At 35.4% G+C, this 15,957-nt stretch overlaps 2 protein-coding genes across 2 annotated transcripts; one reads left to right on the forward strand and one right to left on the reverse strand.

Annotated features, from left to right (window-relative positions):
• Positions 1 to 271: 271 nt before the first annotated feature.
• LOC143368537 (protein phosphatase inhibitor 2) lies at positions 272 to 6,820 on the reverse strand. The gene is made up of 4 exons (XM_076811356.1): positions 6,316 to 6,820; positions 5,698 to 5,868; positions 2,742 to 2,821; positions 272 to 2,476 (listed from the first exon to the last, which is right to left on the reverse strand). The coding sequence occupies exons 1-4, from the start codon at positions 6,393 to 6,395 to the stop codon at positions 2,235 to 2,237; spliced, it is 573 nt and encodes a 190-aa protein (XP_076667471.1). The 5' UTR covers positions 6,396 to 6,820; the 3' UTR covers positions 272 to 2,234.
• A 1,262-nt stretch (positions 6,821 to 8,082) lies between these two features.
• LOC143367611 (mitogen-activated protein kinase kinase kinase 7) lies at positions 8,083 to 15,933 on the forward strand. Its single transcript, XM_076809596.1, has 9 exons — positions 8,083 to 8,222; positions 8,749 to 8,974; positions 9,141 to 9,258; positions 9,320 to 9,649; positions 11,208 to 11,320; positions 11,469 to 11,758; positions 11,824 to 11,896; positions 14,077 to 14,330; positions 14,514 to 15,933. The coding sequence occupies exons 1-9, from the start codon at positions 8,145 to 8,147 to the stop codon at positions 14,679 to 14,681; spliced, it is 1,650 nt and encodes a 549-aa protein (XP_076665711.1). The 5' UTR covers positions 8,083 to 8,144; the 3' UTR covers positions 14,682 to 15,933.
• Positions 15,934 to 15,957: the final 24 nt, after the last annotated feature.

Raw genomic sequence — 15,957 nt, forward strand, 5'->3', positions numbered from 1 at the left:
AAGTTTCGGATTCGAGTTTCGAGAATTTCAAAATTAGGTTCGGACCCACCCCTAATTTTAAACAATGAACGGAAAATTAAACACCAGTAATGTAGTATTTCAAATGTAGCATATAGATTTAGATAGAAAGCTTGTTCGCATAAGTATTTCATTGGATTCGATAAATAATAATTTGAAGTTTCGAAGATCGTCGAACTGAATTTAAGAAAGAAACTCAGTTCGATACTGTTTTCAATGTAGCGTATATGGGTGAACAAACTTCTCAAGAAAGGAATCAGAAATTTCGTTTTTAATATTTTCATTTCACTTAACAATTCACAATTCTTTTACACCGATTCAAAGTGCACTAGGTAGTACTTTGAACATAAAAATATGCATCCACCGGGACTATTCTCACTGCAATTTAAATACTGGATACGAAATTGAATTATACAGGCGAACTGCGTTTGGGCTTCTTAAATTTCAATGTTTTGTTCAACGCGCGGTTTACACAAATCGCAGTTATCTGGCGGCTTTGCAAATGACATGCTACTTCTCCATCGTGTCCCGAAATGAAAAGAAAAATCATAAAATAATGATCTATGATCACACTTAGTCTACTTATCCGCTGTAGTTCGTTCTACAGTAACTCTAAGCTTAAAGCTGCAGACTTGAGTATTCTAACGTAAGCGTAAGAGCTTGTGTACAGTAATACAATGAAACAGAGAATCGAACACTCACCCATTTTACTATGCCTCAATTAACTCGCAATTGTTTATAATCATAAAGATATAACGACACGTTAATACACACTATTATATAAACTCTAAATTTTGTTCAATCATCGCATTGCTCGCTGCACAAATGAATCTAAATTGACAAACACTACATATCAATGGGTTACCATAATATTGATCTTACATATTTCATTGGAACAGCAAACGCCAGATAAGTAGCAGTTTGAAAAGAAATTTTAAAGATCAGCGACTTGCTCAATTTGGCGTTCGATTCGCAGTTTTCTGTTGTATGTATAAATCCTAATGTATTGAATTCGTTGTTATTACACATATTTACAATGTAACGTATAATTTGAAAGGACACTCTATACGTCGGAACTCTATTGTTCTAAAGCTAATTCGGACGAGCAGTTGTTTAAGTCTACAAAAATATCTATTACATACTATGAGACGTGTTTCTGAAACAAAGCTGTATTCGATTGTCTAAACAATGATTCCTCCTGCCGCAATAAAAAGAATCTCACATAATCCTCCGAACTCCGAACATCTCCTTGGATTAGTTCTTGGAATTAATTCTGGACGATACAATAAATTAACTTCAGAAATAATGTAATTGCATCTTTTAATGTAAGAGCTCTGAAGGCCTTTATGCGGCGAGGAACATGTAACAATTTAATTCAAGTATATATTAGGATATATAATTTTATAAATAAAGATTGTAAATTTTACAAACAGCAGTTTCAAGTTTACTCCAATACAAGGTACATCTTAATTACTTGGAAAAGCATACCGCTCGTTGGATAATTAATCGCTTAATTGTCAAATATAACATTATAAAACTAGTGGTCAATTACAAATAGTTAAGGGTAATGCGGAATAAATGATACACAATAAGTGTTACAGTCCTGTTAAAAAGTTTAAAAAAAATCAGTAATAACATAATTAATTAAATACCGACTCGTTTATATCATAATAAATAATAATAATATATCTGGGTTGAAGTATCAGTAACTGATAACCACTGTTCAAATATTAATGAAATAATTAATAATTAAGTTGGTTCTCTCTATCCTCCGAATAAATAAGCGGCTGACTCTACTTTTGAAGTTACGTGTTAAAATTTTGATTTCTATTAATCACCAAATGATTAATCATTAGAGCATCGAAAATGAAGAATTAAACTAAATACCTCTTCAATTATTAATTATTTATTTGTATGTGCTCGTAATTAATTACGCAAGTAGTTAACTATACACTCATGCTGCATTCGTTGGGTAATTAATTACAGTGGTTAATCATAAGTCAATTATTGGAAAATTGTAAACCGATCAGTTACAAAAATGTATTGACTTAATTATTTAACTAATTTAAGTTGAACATTGTTATCGGAGTAATTGATAATTTAATCCAACCGTCGCAGAACAGTGAATGAATTTTACCACAAACTTAAAATGTTAGATAGCGGGTCCTAAGTTTTTTAGTAACTCATAATATTGTTTATGAAAGTCCTTAGCCATATCACTTCTGCTGTGTTTTATCACAGGACGGCATGCACTTGAATCTAACATCGTAATTAATTTGTTCTTCGGAAGAAAAAGGACTGTTGTCATCTTTCTCTACATCCTCCTCATTCTCTTTGTCGTCCTCATCTTCGTCCTCCTCCTCTTCGTCCTGTTCAAGTAATTGCTTTCGAGCCATCTGAACTACTTGCCACTCTCGATAATGGCGCTTCCTCTTTGCCTCAAATGCTTTTCGTTTTTCTAAAATTTTTGCGAATGGATTGATAATTGCCTTGTAATTTTCAACAACGTCTGTATCATTTCTTTGCTGTTTCCTACTAGATTTAAATTACCTATTACTTTCTTTCAAATATATTACTTTTACCAATGTACTTTTTTTTTAAATATACGAAGTCCCATAGCGCGAGACAAGTCTGCGGGGTCAAGTTTATGTTTTATAGAGTTTGAAATAAATCGTATGCGATACATAACACTGTAGGTGCGAGAAATAAACCAAACATCGTACCTCTTTCCTCCGGTGTTTCCTTCTCCTCTTCGTCGTCACTCGACTCCTCAAATATTTTTGGTTTACTGCTTCCTGCTAATCTGCAGAGGTAAAGACTGAGTTATTTGCTATTCAGTTTGTAAACCCTCGGCTCACAAAGGGAAATATAATATTCACTCTAATAACTTCAATTTTTAACCATCGGTACAGTAAAATATTTGTAATTAGTGAGTATGCAAAACATCTCCTCTTCAACTCAATTAATTGTTCGAGAAATTGTAGACAGGGATAATGTATAACTTTTGCAAGACTTTGTAGGGAAGACAAGATTTGAGCAGCCAGTTAAGACCGAAGTTTTAATGTAACAAAAATCAATTTCTAAGCTAATTATTATTAGCTTCTGTGTTTTAAGTGTAATTTTAGTTGATTCTCATTGTAATACAACGAAGAATGTTTGAGCAAAAAAAGTGTAAATATATATATATATCGCTTATATCGAGTATGACTGCAATAGTTACCCAGTTTTTTTAATAGTTCACATGCGGTTCCCAAAATAAGATTTAAAAATGAAACATCACTTATTAAAAAAATTGTGTAGCATTGAATCGCTGCTAGTACAAAGTGTCCTTCGACATTAAACGTAGGAAGTATTAACAAAGAAGAATAGAAATTTCTATAAATTAGAGAAAATGAACTCTAAATTTAAGCATAGTGTAATGGTTATTGGGTTCATTAAGTACCAAAGTTACTTGAAACTGTTGTACAAAAAAATTTCTTTCATAGAGGATACAACATATTAAATTATTTATTGCTCTTCTTTATGTACTTTACCGTAATAATCTGTACTTAATGAACGTATAGCGGTAGGTGAAGATTTTAATCAAAGGATTTCTCATTTTTTGGACGTGCATGGTGTGTGTATATATATATATAAATATATATGTATTACTGTTTCTTCAACATCTCAAATTTCTACTATTGTGATTCAAGCTCTAATTAAAGCCACCTAACTATGCTCTGTTATTTTCTTACGGTACATGCCAAATCCAGTTAAGTGCTTAAGTAACACATAATAGAAGTATGTGTTCAAAAAACGTATAGATACAAGAGTTCTTTGGAAGATGTGTAACACCTTAAAATAAGAATAAAACCATGGTTCGTGTTGATGAATTTCTAAGATTTTTAGATAACAATTTTTCTATTGTTGAAACTGGATGCTCGGCTCGGCTGACAACTTTGACGAGAGTAAACTTTTGCGCAAAATCATATGCATACTGATATGTTGATACACAATTTTCAATGTATTTATTAATAAATGAGTTTCATTACTTTCGATTGATTCGGTAGACATAATATACAAACTCTTGTCCAGCTCTTTGATTCTGTTGCCTAAATTTAGAGAAAAGTGAGTATAACTTTTGTGTTGTTTACTTAGTCTTAAAGTACTAAAAAATGTAAATCTTTTTAAAACAGTGTACAGAATTGATGACGTTGGAGAAAATCATAACTATATACCACGTAACTGTCGACTTTAGGATGTTACATACCCTCCGAAATATTCTGTATGTTTCTCGGTGTACGTGTTTGATTAAAATTGTTTAATAACTGCATTTGTACATACTATGAACCATTAAAAGTTCCTTTTTACACAAATTTCGAAGTCTAAAATAATATTATTCTGAAGAGTTCAAGTATTTCTCCACATAAGTATCTCTTTTTGTGTAGAATTACTGAAAACAATAAAGGAATATAACTCTAAGAAGGGAAAATAGCAAATTTACATTTTGAAGGACGCTAAAACTTACCGATGGAGATTAATTCCGATAAAAAGAACAAATCAATATGAAATTCTACATAGGCTTGCACACGTTTGTTAGATTATTAACATCTGATTCCAACATCAACGCTTCAACACTATGCGTATAACAATGTTACAACCTACACGGTGAGATGTTGCGGCTTAGTAGAGAATAGTTGGACAATTTAAATTTGATAGCTCCCATTTAAGCCAATCCTGGTATAAAGCTTTAAACAGATAGTACAAATTAGACTGATTGAAGAACTTAAAACAGACAGAGAGAAAGAATATTTTAAACAAGAGCTCAAATAAAATGCAATCGCCATATTTTAGCTGGCCAATATAATTGTTAATTTATTTTCAAATTATTCTTCAAAAAATATTTCCGATCTAGATTGGAAAGAACGAAAAGAAAGTCAATCGTTAAAGCCATGTTTAAGTATTACCATTTAGTCGCGAAATTCTTACTGAAAATTTGAGGACATATGTGTCGGTTTTATTTGGCAATTAATCCTGATGACTTTATTTAAAGTGATGTATTTAAATGATTTAGAAAAAAAATCATTGTTTGGGGACCGCATGAATTAACAAAAATACTCTAATTATAAATCTTGTACTCGTGATGTACGTCATCATTTAATTAAGTTTCTCGCTAGAAAATAAGGTAAGTATTTAGAAGTTTTCCATCCTCGCGGATTTCAATGATTTTTGGATATGTTATCAAGATCAAGATTCTGAACAACTTTTTCCTATACATGTTACCGCCACTCGATCTTCGTTTCCGAGATAAACATCTCAACATATCCAAAAATCATTGAAATCAGTGAGAATGAAAAACTTCTAAATAGTTACCGCAAATAAGATAACTGTGATATATTTAACTGTCTACATAATGTGTACTTTAGATGACACCCCATTAGTTGCTATTAAATTAAAAGCTAATAGGATTACCAACAGTGAAACGAACAGAACAAAACATTGAAATTAGGATCATCATTTCTCACAAATAAAGAAGACATAATCTTTCAAAACAATGCCATACTTCATGCTACTCAGTTTTCTTGTTATATAATAATGCGCTCCTTGATCTCAAGATATTACACAATAGTTGTTCGTGAAAGTAATCTAAGAAATTAACAATAGAACGTCTATCTCCAATGTAATGCTTTAAATACTCACTTGGCAGCAACGGCGGTCGAATCTAATTGATCGAATTCAAAATCACTTTGCAGGCCTTCGTAGTTGTATGGGGTTTTTGGTTCATCGATCTTCATATGACCATAATCTTTCTCTGCTGGATGCAGAGTCGCTATAATATTCATTTCATCCCATTTTGTCTCTTTACTTTGCCTATAATAACAATCACAGTGGAATATTACAAGCAACAGCGTTGTGTGACTTTAATAAGTACAGCGGTCTACGATTCTACATAGAGTAACAGAATAGATAGGAAATAGGGGGTTGTTACCAACGTTAACTTGTTTCTACTATGATTCTTATTAACGATGCGAAACTGCAAACCAGAAAATAAACAGATACCAGTCTCTGATCGTAGCATTAATGAAATGTATAATATGGAAGACGAAAGTATGTACACGATAGCAATATATCTACCAATTAACCTAACCTTAACGTACAATTCTCAAGTTCGCGGTATGCAATTATGACTTTCTTTTAAAAAAAAGAACAGCTACTTTCATCGTAAAGATTCTTACGGTAATGAAAATGGAATTCTACTCTGAATGTACATGCACAGATTTAAAACAATGAATTAAGATACTCCTCGAAAATTGTTACCTAGGTGCGTCCGGGTTATCGAAGCTGCTTGATGTTTTCAAAATCCCTTTGGGGGGCCGTTTCGAAAGATTTTCTGCCATTTTGGGAAGAGGTTTATTCACAGTTGACAATTATGAAACATGTCGTGTCTTTGTAAAGTTAATTTTTCCGTCGTAATTCTTCTGCTCAAATTAGGGGCAGTCAGGCTGACAATTGTTTACGAGTGAGCACGATTTGCCACCTTAAAAATATCAAGTTTAGATCGAAGAATCACGATCCGTGATTGGTGCCATGTTGCACAACACGTTATACAGTGGAGAACGTTTCGGATACATTTCGTCGTAATATTTCGACGCGTTTAGAATCAGTAGGGGCGCATTAGAATTTGAACTGTGGTTACCACTAAAATCTAATAGATGTGTCGCAATACAGATACAAATATTCTCTGTTATCTAATAGCTTGTTAATAAAATTATAGGCTTTGTATAACAGTGAGTGGTTTTCCATTACTGGATTAGGAGTTAGGACGTCAGTGGTGCTGCGCGATTCCGTGGGGAATTTTAAATTAAACGGCGGGTCCGTGCCCGTGTAGCGCTGAAGCACTCAGCTTACGAGTTGCGCGGGAATTTCAATGAAGGAAAGAAATGAAATGAAACACTTTCTGGACAATTCCTAAGATTAGCTTTTAATGGATAGCTCGATGTTGGCTGTACTGCTATAACAATATCGGCTGGTGGTCGAGACACGCTTTCCGATTACATAGTTTACATAGGCTACTTACATTAGATTACATTTTGCCCAACTCTGGTATGCAGTGCGTATTCACCTCGTATATTTTAATAATTATAGATGCATATTTCTCTTTAATTTTCATTATTTTTACAATTTATATTCGTGAGTATAATTCGTTAGTACATACTTACAATTAGACGTCTGTATGTACTAATCTGTAGCAAACACTTTTTCATAATTAGCGGTACGGAGCATGCGTAGAATGCAATCAATCAAATCCAGGCAGATGTAGGTGCTCTCCCCTCCACAAATACGTATCCCTCGCCTAAAGTCGCAATTATCCTCCGTCCCTATATTCCTATGTTCATGGTGGACAAAAAAAATAGCTCCATTGCCAACACAAATTTTTTAGCAATATGTCCTTTAGTAAATTACTAGTAGATTTTCGACAAATTGTATTATCTATTTAGCTAAATATTAACGATATTATTTTCTGTATACGGAACACGTTTTATATCCTTTCAAGTCATTTCCTTCTACGTTCGAATGAATTGAAATTGGAAATGATTAAAAACGAGCATGAAACTTATCGAGAGTTTGTTAAAATATATAAGTATTAAAATCTCTTTTCTAAGAAACTATTAGAAATAACAGCAAAATTCTGATGTTTATATTTTGCACAGCTCGTCGGGCTCCATTACGTGATATTCGTAATATTTATATTGGATGATCCTCCAGAAGAAAGGGTCTCATCCCTTGTATTTTATAAAAAAAATGGATTGACATAAGATTTTTCTGCATTTCTAGGCAGTCGTTTTGAAAACTAGTGATATTTATGCGAAATAGTTTTTCGAATTTAAAATACCTTCGTCTAATGTAAATTTGATTGTATCCTCCATGTTTAACGATGGATCGTGTTTCAACGTATCGATGTATCGAATCAGAAGTATTTATCGATGCATCCCCCTCGCTGCACATGCGTCCCGATTGTTAATAAAATAGGAAATGTTAAGAGTGGTTAAGAGCCCGAGCTCCGAGCTAGGATAAACATTCGGACGTGATAAATACGCCCGGTAATTAAATGTGCCCTGAAACAAATGTAATGTCGGCTGTGTGTGATGGCGGGTAAAGAGTTAGTAGGCCATCAGCAGCAGTTCGTTGAAGAAATTAACTACGATGAAATTGAAACTGAGCAGGTACCTTCATTCGTGTAATAATTCCCCTGATCCCTCCGAACAATCGAATATCCACTTCTGGGTGCAATTCGCCGGGATATTCACGGAACGCTGGCTTTATCCATTCTTTTTAATTGTCCAGAACTTATCCTTATTGATCGTTGGATTTTTTTCTGCCCCTTTTGTAACATAACCAAAACAACGACTACCAAAAACTTTTCAAGCAAATTGTTATTCCGCTGGGACGATCTATTTTGACAATTAACACTGACGTCTACGGGACGGAATTCGGAAAATCTCCTCAATTCAAGGGATTGTTAATTAAAGAAACTCTGGGATACCACCCGATTCAATGATTTGTTATTGTATTTGTTGTTTCTCTTTAATACGATATGGATTATGTAAATTCAAGTTAGTTTACGGTGAAAGAAGTTATTATACACCTGAGTATCGATGCAAATCACTTTAGATTGTGGTAGTTCATCAGTTTTAAGATAGTCGTTCTCGTTATGCAACTGTATCTGCAATTGGATTGTTTTTTACGCAGGTAGTAGGGAAAGGTTCTTTCGGTGTGGTGTGGAAAGGAAAATGGAGGGGGCAATACGTTGCTGTGAAATATATAAATTCGGAAGGTGAGAGGAAAGCCTTCACGGTAGAAGTAAGGCAATTATCGAGGGTTATGCACCCTAATATCGTCAAGCTTTACGGTGCTTGCACTAAAAACCCAGTATGCCTGGTGATGGAATATGCGGAAGGCGGTTCCTTATACAATGGTATCTTGTTCTTCTTTTCTATTTTGTGAAGCATTATTTCAATAATGTGCTTGTAATCTGTATCTTTGTGTTATTGCAATAATGTTTGGTTATCTCAACCGTTCCTTGAGCGCTGTACTTAGTACCTGATTAATCGAGAATGTTTCCCTTCGCTTTTATTTTGCAGTTTTGCATTGTAATCCACAGCCACGGTATACCGCCGGCCATGCAATGAGCTGGGCTCTCCAATGTGCGCGCGGCGTCGCGTATCTCCACAACATGAAACCAAAGCCTTTAATTCATAGGTAAGTTAATTGCAGACCAGCAGAAGTGCGATGTTACTTAAATCTTGCTTCTTCCTTTCAGAGACTTAAAACCACCGAACCTGTTACTCGTAATGGGTGGGCAAACCCTTAAAATTTGTGACTTCGGCACAGCCTGCGATTTAAATACATATATGACCAACAATAAAGGTTCCGCAGCTTGGATGGCACCAGAAGTATTCGAGGGTTCTAGATATACAGAGAAGTGTGATGTATTTAGTTGGGGCGTTATTCTTTGGGAGATATTGTCGAGGAAAAAACCATTCGATGAAATCGGCGGCTCGGCGTATAGAATAATGTGGGCGGTGCACGTGGGACAGAGGCCTCCTTTGATCGAAGGCTGTCCGAAACCAATCGAAGATCTCATGACAAGGTATATACTGATTCGATAAAATCACGATGAAAAGAAGGCTACAGTAATGTATCAACAAAGAATTGATAAAGCCGAGGTTTCTCTTTCACTCGTACGTAAAGTCATCTTCAGCTTGTTACTCTGCTCGTATAACAAAGATGACTGAAGCTAATTGATGCACGTTGCGCGTATCTATTAGTAGATATTATATTTGAGAATGAATGTGTGAATGGAAATGTCTTGGAATTAGTTTGATTCCGCCTCTAATGACTGTTTAAAAGCCGTTTTTTTTACAGTTCAGTTGTACAGTTTCTCCGTCAGTGGGGACAAGTTAATCACGAATTTGACACTTGACTCGCATACACAAATACAAAATTTCTCTCATAACTCTGACTTTCATCAATTATAAACTTGCATTTGATCAACTGTAAATACCTATAGACACGAGCAGTTAGTTAGATGGTTAAAGAAACGTGCAGGGAAACACACAGACAGGTACAAGGAATACTCCTCACAATGTTTCTTTTCGTTTATCGCTAGTTACTGTGAAGTCAGTGCTTTAAAAATTTTCATGCACGCTGTGTCTGGTACGTCATAAAATGTCTTAGTAGATTCTAAAGGGACGATCGGTTTTCTTCGCATAATACATACGATCCGCAACTCAAGTTATTCTTCGTGAAATGATAAATATTGTTTCATTATGTAGTTCATTCGAGTCTGTCTTTAATACGCTCTCTATTTCCACAAGGTGTAATTGTGGAAACATGATTAAATCCATTATCTTTACGACTTGAGACGTAAAAGTAAGGAAACAATGAACTAATCATAATTAGATGGGAGTTTGTGGAGGTATAAAGATGGGGACGTAAAACTGTTATGAAGGAGAATGTGTGTACGGGGTTCATTGTTCAGAGTTATTGAATGCGGATGTAGATTAGTCTGGTGTCAGGGTAATTTTAATAGTTTCATAATCCTTCGCTCTGCGATTGTTCTGTATCTCTATTTAGGGCTTTTCTAAATTTCTTCTTATGAATTTTAGGTTTTATCCTAGGTGAGGGTGGAGATTGGGGCACATAGTTCATCATAAAATTTTCATTAAACAAATCGGGGTCTTTTAGCGACTCTGGATTCTCCTTCGGGGCAGCGATCCACTCTTTCATCCCCTTCGATGTTTAGGCACTGGGAGTAAATTTTTAGTGGTAAGTGAAATTGTCTTCAACGATCATTTTTCATTGAGTCTAATGACTCGACTACTTTCCCTTTCGAATTTTCTCTTGACGATTGTACGTTAGGAGGAACGATTTGATGAATGCTCCCAGTTGTTTTCATCAGAAGCTTTTCTGATAATAAATAGTGGAAGGGAAAGTGTTGGATTCGGGAAGAAGATTGAAAATACTTTACAGCTAATCGCCGATACCTACTAGAGAGGTGTACGATTAAATAATTTAAAAAATGGAAGTCAGAGTTACGATACAGAAATTGCTTCTGCTACATTTAAATAATAAATTTTATCAGTTCAAGGTTAATACCTCCGAAAAACATTTTCATCCGATGAAAAGGAAACTGTTGAATTTTTCAGATGTTGGCACAAATCTCCAGAAGAGAGGCCATCGATGGACGAAGTTGTAGAAATAATGACGACACTGTCGCAATTTTTCAATGGCCATTTAGAACCCGTTGAATATTCCCGAAGTACGTATGTCAGTTGTAAATATGTAGAACAAAAAAAGAATACGCGCATAGTAGCCTCTTGCAAATCGGATGAAGATGTTGTAAATAAAGAGTTGCAAATAATATGCATATAGAGAGACAGTTTTCATGTATGTTTAATACCATGCAGGCCTATCGTCGCAAGAAGTTAACGAAAATCATGTGTCTAAAGACGACACCTTGGACGTGACTACTACTTTGGACTCTCAAATAAATGGATGCACCGCTAATGGAACTATCACAGCTAGTGTGCCTAGTCCCAAAGAGAAACCGGAGATTCCAAATGGAAAAGATAGTTCGTCGCGTCCATTATACAATTTCAGAGATACACCTTGCAACAATAATAATCCATTAAACGATACAACACATAAAGAATTCCAGAATAAGAACTTTCCACCTCTTCACATTGATTGCGATCCGGTTAGTACATCTTGACTTAAGGTTCATAATAATAATTTCTTCGATATCAACGTTTATAATTACAGAATGCTTGGGAATTGCCGAGTTCTGATCTTCCGTCGCAGTCATCGGTTTTAAAAGCAAAGAACACAGCTCAGAGTAAGTTAATTCTTTTGTGTTGATATGCAAGTAACGGAGTATTTGTTTGATCTTCTCTATGAACTGTGTCGAAAGCGCTAGTTCGTTACGAAGCAAATGATTAAATTGCTATTTATTGATGAGCTCGCCGTTCTATAACTATAGAGGAAGGGGAACTCGTCTGGGGCGAGAGCTTCGGATTTGTGACTCACCGCGATAGTACTCTAATCCCAAAATAACGCTCCCTGTATGTTCTACAAAACCTTCCTTTTCACGCGGAATGTATGTGCTCAGACCTATCGTCGCCGTCAACAAGCTTTTTACACATGATTTAACATATAATCGAAGTATATAAAAGTATATAAATTATGCTGAATTCTCTCGTTTTAGAAATATAATATCATTTGATAGACTGTGTGAAATTGCAAATTATTAGAGCTATGTAGTAAAATTAATTTTGAAATGAAGCTTGAATTTAACAGTGTTGCTTTTTAACAGAAGCATGTACTAAATTTAAATTAACGACACCATTGTTTGTACTCGTCTGTTGTTTATGTACATATAAGTAACTATTTATCTTTGCAAAAGGGCGCATAAAAAAACACCGTTGCACCTGGCACGTTGTGGTTTTGCCATGACGAATTCCTTTGGAGTTCGTCGATCAGTGAAATCTACCCTGGCAAAGGGCCCGCGAAAATAGTCACATTGTGTGACTACAACTAAATTTAACTGACGACTAATCGGTGGAACCTGTTCTTCATTGACGCCTATCGACGGCGATAAAGGCCGCATCCTAACAAACTCTGAGTAAATAAAAACAGGCTAGTCCCGTTTGAGATTGCGTAGGATCGAGTGTTATACTAAAGTAGACATTTGTCAACATCATCATCCAATTTCCTAAACATGCGAAAAGTGTAATAGCATTCTCATTAGCAATGTATTCGCGGCAAATCGCGCGCCTTTTTATTCTCCGCAGTTCGGGCTTGAGATATCTAATCTTAGTTTTGTTTGTTAAAGGAAGTCGTAGGCTTGCCAATATTTGAAGTTAATCCTTTCTATTAATTTCAGTCATATGTTCTTTAATAAAGCTGGCGGATGCTCTGCTTTCCCAGGAGAAGTTGCCTAAGATGCGAACGGCTTCCCTTTAGTTGCCCTCTTCTTCAATTATCCACCACGCCACAATGAGAATCAGAAGTTCGATTTAATCCAGCCCTGAAGATGAATTAAGAGCCGAGGAACCGTATTTTCTTCTTGGCTCGTGCTCGCTCGTCCTGTCGAGTGGGGGGATACCTCGAAGCAGGTGTGGCTGACTCACCAGGCCCAATATAGATGCACGTTTGTTTAGTGCTCTCCCGACCCACCACCAAGAACGACGGTCTTTCCTCCTCTTTCTTCTTTTTCTATCATCCTTCATATCGAAAGTCCGGTTTCTTCGGAGATTCTCTCTTTTTACCACCGGTTCTATCAGTCAGGTCTCGGCTCCCCCTTTTCGGAGATCGAAGTGGATGATATCGTGGTCATTGAACGGTGTGACACCTTTCATGTGAGAACCTTGATTTTTTATTATGAACGAAGCCTCGTTAGGCTCCAGCATTTGGAAATGTGCGAGGAATACCCGAACATCGTCGCCACGGACACCCTAAAGCGGTGCTGGGTTCTATTGCGTTAGTACTTTTGCCTGTTTTTATTTATCGCCAGAGAGGGTAAAGTGTCTCAGCATTAGGGAAATTTGAAGTAGATGGAGAGGAGCTTGGAGTTCCTTCCTTTCATTTCACACAATGTTTATTAATGAAAAGATTATCCGAGGCGTACTTTTTTGTAATCAGAATTTCGAATTACTTACATCATTTTTAACTTCTAAATCAAACTAACTACCGATACGAGATCACTGATTTACTGACTTATTAAAATTGTTGAAATCATGATAAAGAAACTTAGGCTTTACAAAGAAATTTCTAGCATCGATGCCTCTGAAATTATGTTTGCTTCAAAATATTAGGATATTTGAGAGAAAGAGAATTCTTCGTTCTTGATAGTATTTTTATTTAAAAAAAAGAATACCTTCAGAATAATATGGTAAAGCTTCTGATAGAAAATTTGAATGTTACTTCATCTTCATAACTTTTAAGAATCTCTAGATGTTATAACTTCATTCTTATTCGCCTAAATATTAACCCTTGTGTATTGCTATCGGTTTACAGGTAATAGCACGACTAATGAAGATCTCGACAATGTTTATCGCCTCTTGGATGCAGACTTGAGGCCACTGACGCCTGATCAGACTTGCGAAAGATCAAAAGAAATCTTCGAAGAGCACAAACAACTGGCACAGGAATATTTAAAGGTTCAAACGGAAATAGCGCTTTTGGGCCAACATAAAAACGAGATGCTTAAAAATTTGACTATAGACAGTCTAAGGCAACAAGAGGAGCTTCGAAAACTCGAAGACGAGAAGGTAGGTTGACCTCGTTAAATTTATTAAATAATTCATTAATTCAATTCGGCTTCAAATTTCCTTGGAGTGGGAAGACACGAATGGTTTCAATTCTTTCGGACAGATGTTCAGAACCTTTTCAATCATGAATTTATAATAATGTAGGACAGAGTGTCGTAAAGTCAGTCCCTTTCTTGATTACAGGAATCCTTGATAAAGCTGTATCGGAACTTAAAACGCCAATTAGAAATCATGAAAAACCAGAGGATGAACAATGCCCTTCTGAGCAATGCTCAAATGGTGGGACCTGCGGTTTCAGGAAACAACGGATGGTTTGTGGTACCTTGTCAAGATCCTTCGAGACACTCCTGAATACCCAGGCAAAAAATTTCTTCCTCGTCACTAAGCCCGAAGAACGGTTTCACTTCTTAGAAGTAAATTAATAAAAGATGAGAGACATAGATTTTATCACGAAAGTAACAGAGATCCGTTACGAAACAGAATGCAAAGAATCGGCTTTGAAGAAAGTAACACATTTTCACAGTATGAGATACTGAAGGAATTATGCGATCCACAAGTAATGCATTCTCCTGAGCATAATATTAAACGCGATAGTACTTTTCTTTTGCATTTGATTGAAATTTTCTGCGAAGCTTCCTACGAATTTTAAGAACGCTTACCACGAGTTTTAAGGTTTTATCTTTTAAATAAATAAAGTGTAGACGGTAACTTTTATTATTCTTATCCGCTTTCCTAATTCGATTATTGACAAAATTTGTTCCAGGCCGATGACACATGAGCGTTGCACTGATACAGTGCAGAGACTTTTTTTAATGTAGCTTTAAACGTGTTTTCTACTTTGATCGTGCCTTAAAATGTATCTTTCGAAAGAAAAGAAGATAGAGATCATTGGAACGACAATTTTTTTATACGCCGCGTCGTTCGGAATATATTTAGAAGAGAATTGACTGTAGGCTGCTCTGTGAATTAAACTTGTAGTGAAATAAGCGCTTGCGTGTCTTGAGTCTGGTTCCACAGAATTTAGATGGAACGTGTCCGACATCATCACGGGCAGTTGGTGAGAAATTAAACTAAATAGTTCCGTAATTACATAATGGGTAACCGATAATTATCGAGTAGCCATTAACTTATCAGCTAACTGCCTGCGATTTACCGATTAGCACATTTACTTCTATAAGGATTAACAATGATAAATGATTAAGGATGTATCGTACCATTATTTTGTTATCTGATTAATGTCCACTGGAAATTCATTCTCGTCATTACAGTTAATTTGTACAGACAATTAAGTATCTAATAACTGATATAATGATAAAGTATTAATAATTATATTTAATTAAACAATTATATCCGATCTACTCCAAATGGAATTTTTATTTTCAACTGTGTACATTTATTCCAAGCGGAATAATTTTCGCAAATAAGAGCTGGTTCGATTCAATTAATTTTTATAAGTCAAAGAGACTTGTTTGTACACGAAAGTGAAAGCTGCCTGGCAAATATTACTTCCGCTTAACAGGCTTATGTATCTATTAACTAAATCTGAGTACACGCAACGACTTTCAACTTCGTTTCCTATTTCCAATAAATGATTCTTTTTCTACTCTTCTGATTTAATTCCCCTTTG

The sequence above is a fragment of the Andrena cerasifolii genome, chromosome 4, assembly GCF_050908995.1.
Source record: "Andrena cerasifolii isolate SP2316 chromosome 4, iyAndCera1_principal, whole genome shotgun sequence".
NCBI classification, from domain to species: domain Eukaryota; kingdom Metazoa; phylum Arthropoda; class Insecta; order Hymenoptera; family Andrenidae; genus Andrena; species Andrena cerasifolii.

What these genes read in the sequence shown, in the direction of transcription:
- LOC143368537 (XM_076811356.1), bottom strand. Translation starts at nt 6,395, where the DNA reads ATGGCAGAAAATCTTTCGAAACGGCCCCCCAAAGGGATTTTGAAAACA. An exon ending in TCGACCGCCGTTGCTGCCAA is followed by an intron (nt 2,822 to 5,697) that starts GTGAGTATTTAA and finishes TTACCTCTGCAG; the next exon opens with ATTAGCAGGAAGCAGTAAAC. An exon ending in GGAAACACCGGAGGAAAGAG is followed by an intron (nt 2,477 to 2,741) that starts GTACGATGTTTG and finishes CAAAAATTTTAG; the next exon opens with AAAAACGAAAAGCATTTGAG.
- LOC143367611 (XM_076809596.1), top strand. Translation starts at nt 8,145, where the DNA reads ATGGCGGGTAAAGAGTTAGTAGGCCATCAGCAGCAGTTCGTTGAAGAA. An exon ending in TTCACATTGATTGCGATCCG is followed by an intron (nt 11,759 to 11,823) that starts GTTAGTACATCT and finishes TTATAATTACAG; the next exon opens with AATGCTTGGGAATTGCCGAG. An exon ending in AGCAAAGAACACAGCTCAGA is followed by an intron (nt 11,897 to 14,076) that starts GTAAGTTAATTC and finishes ATCGGTTTACAG; the next exon opens with GTAATAGCACGACTAATGAA.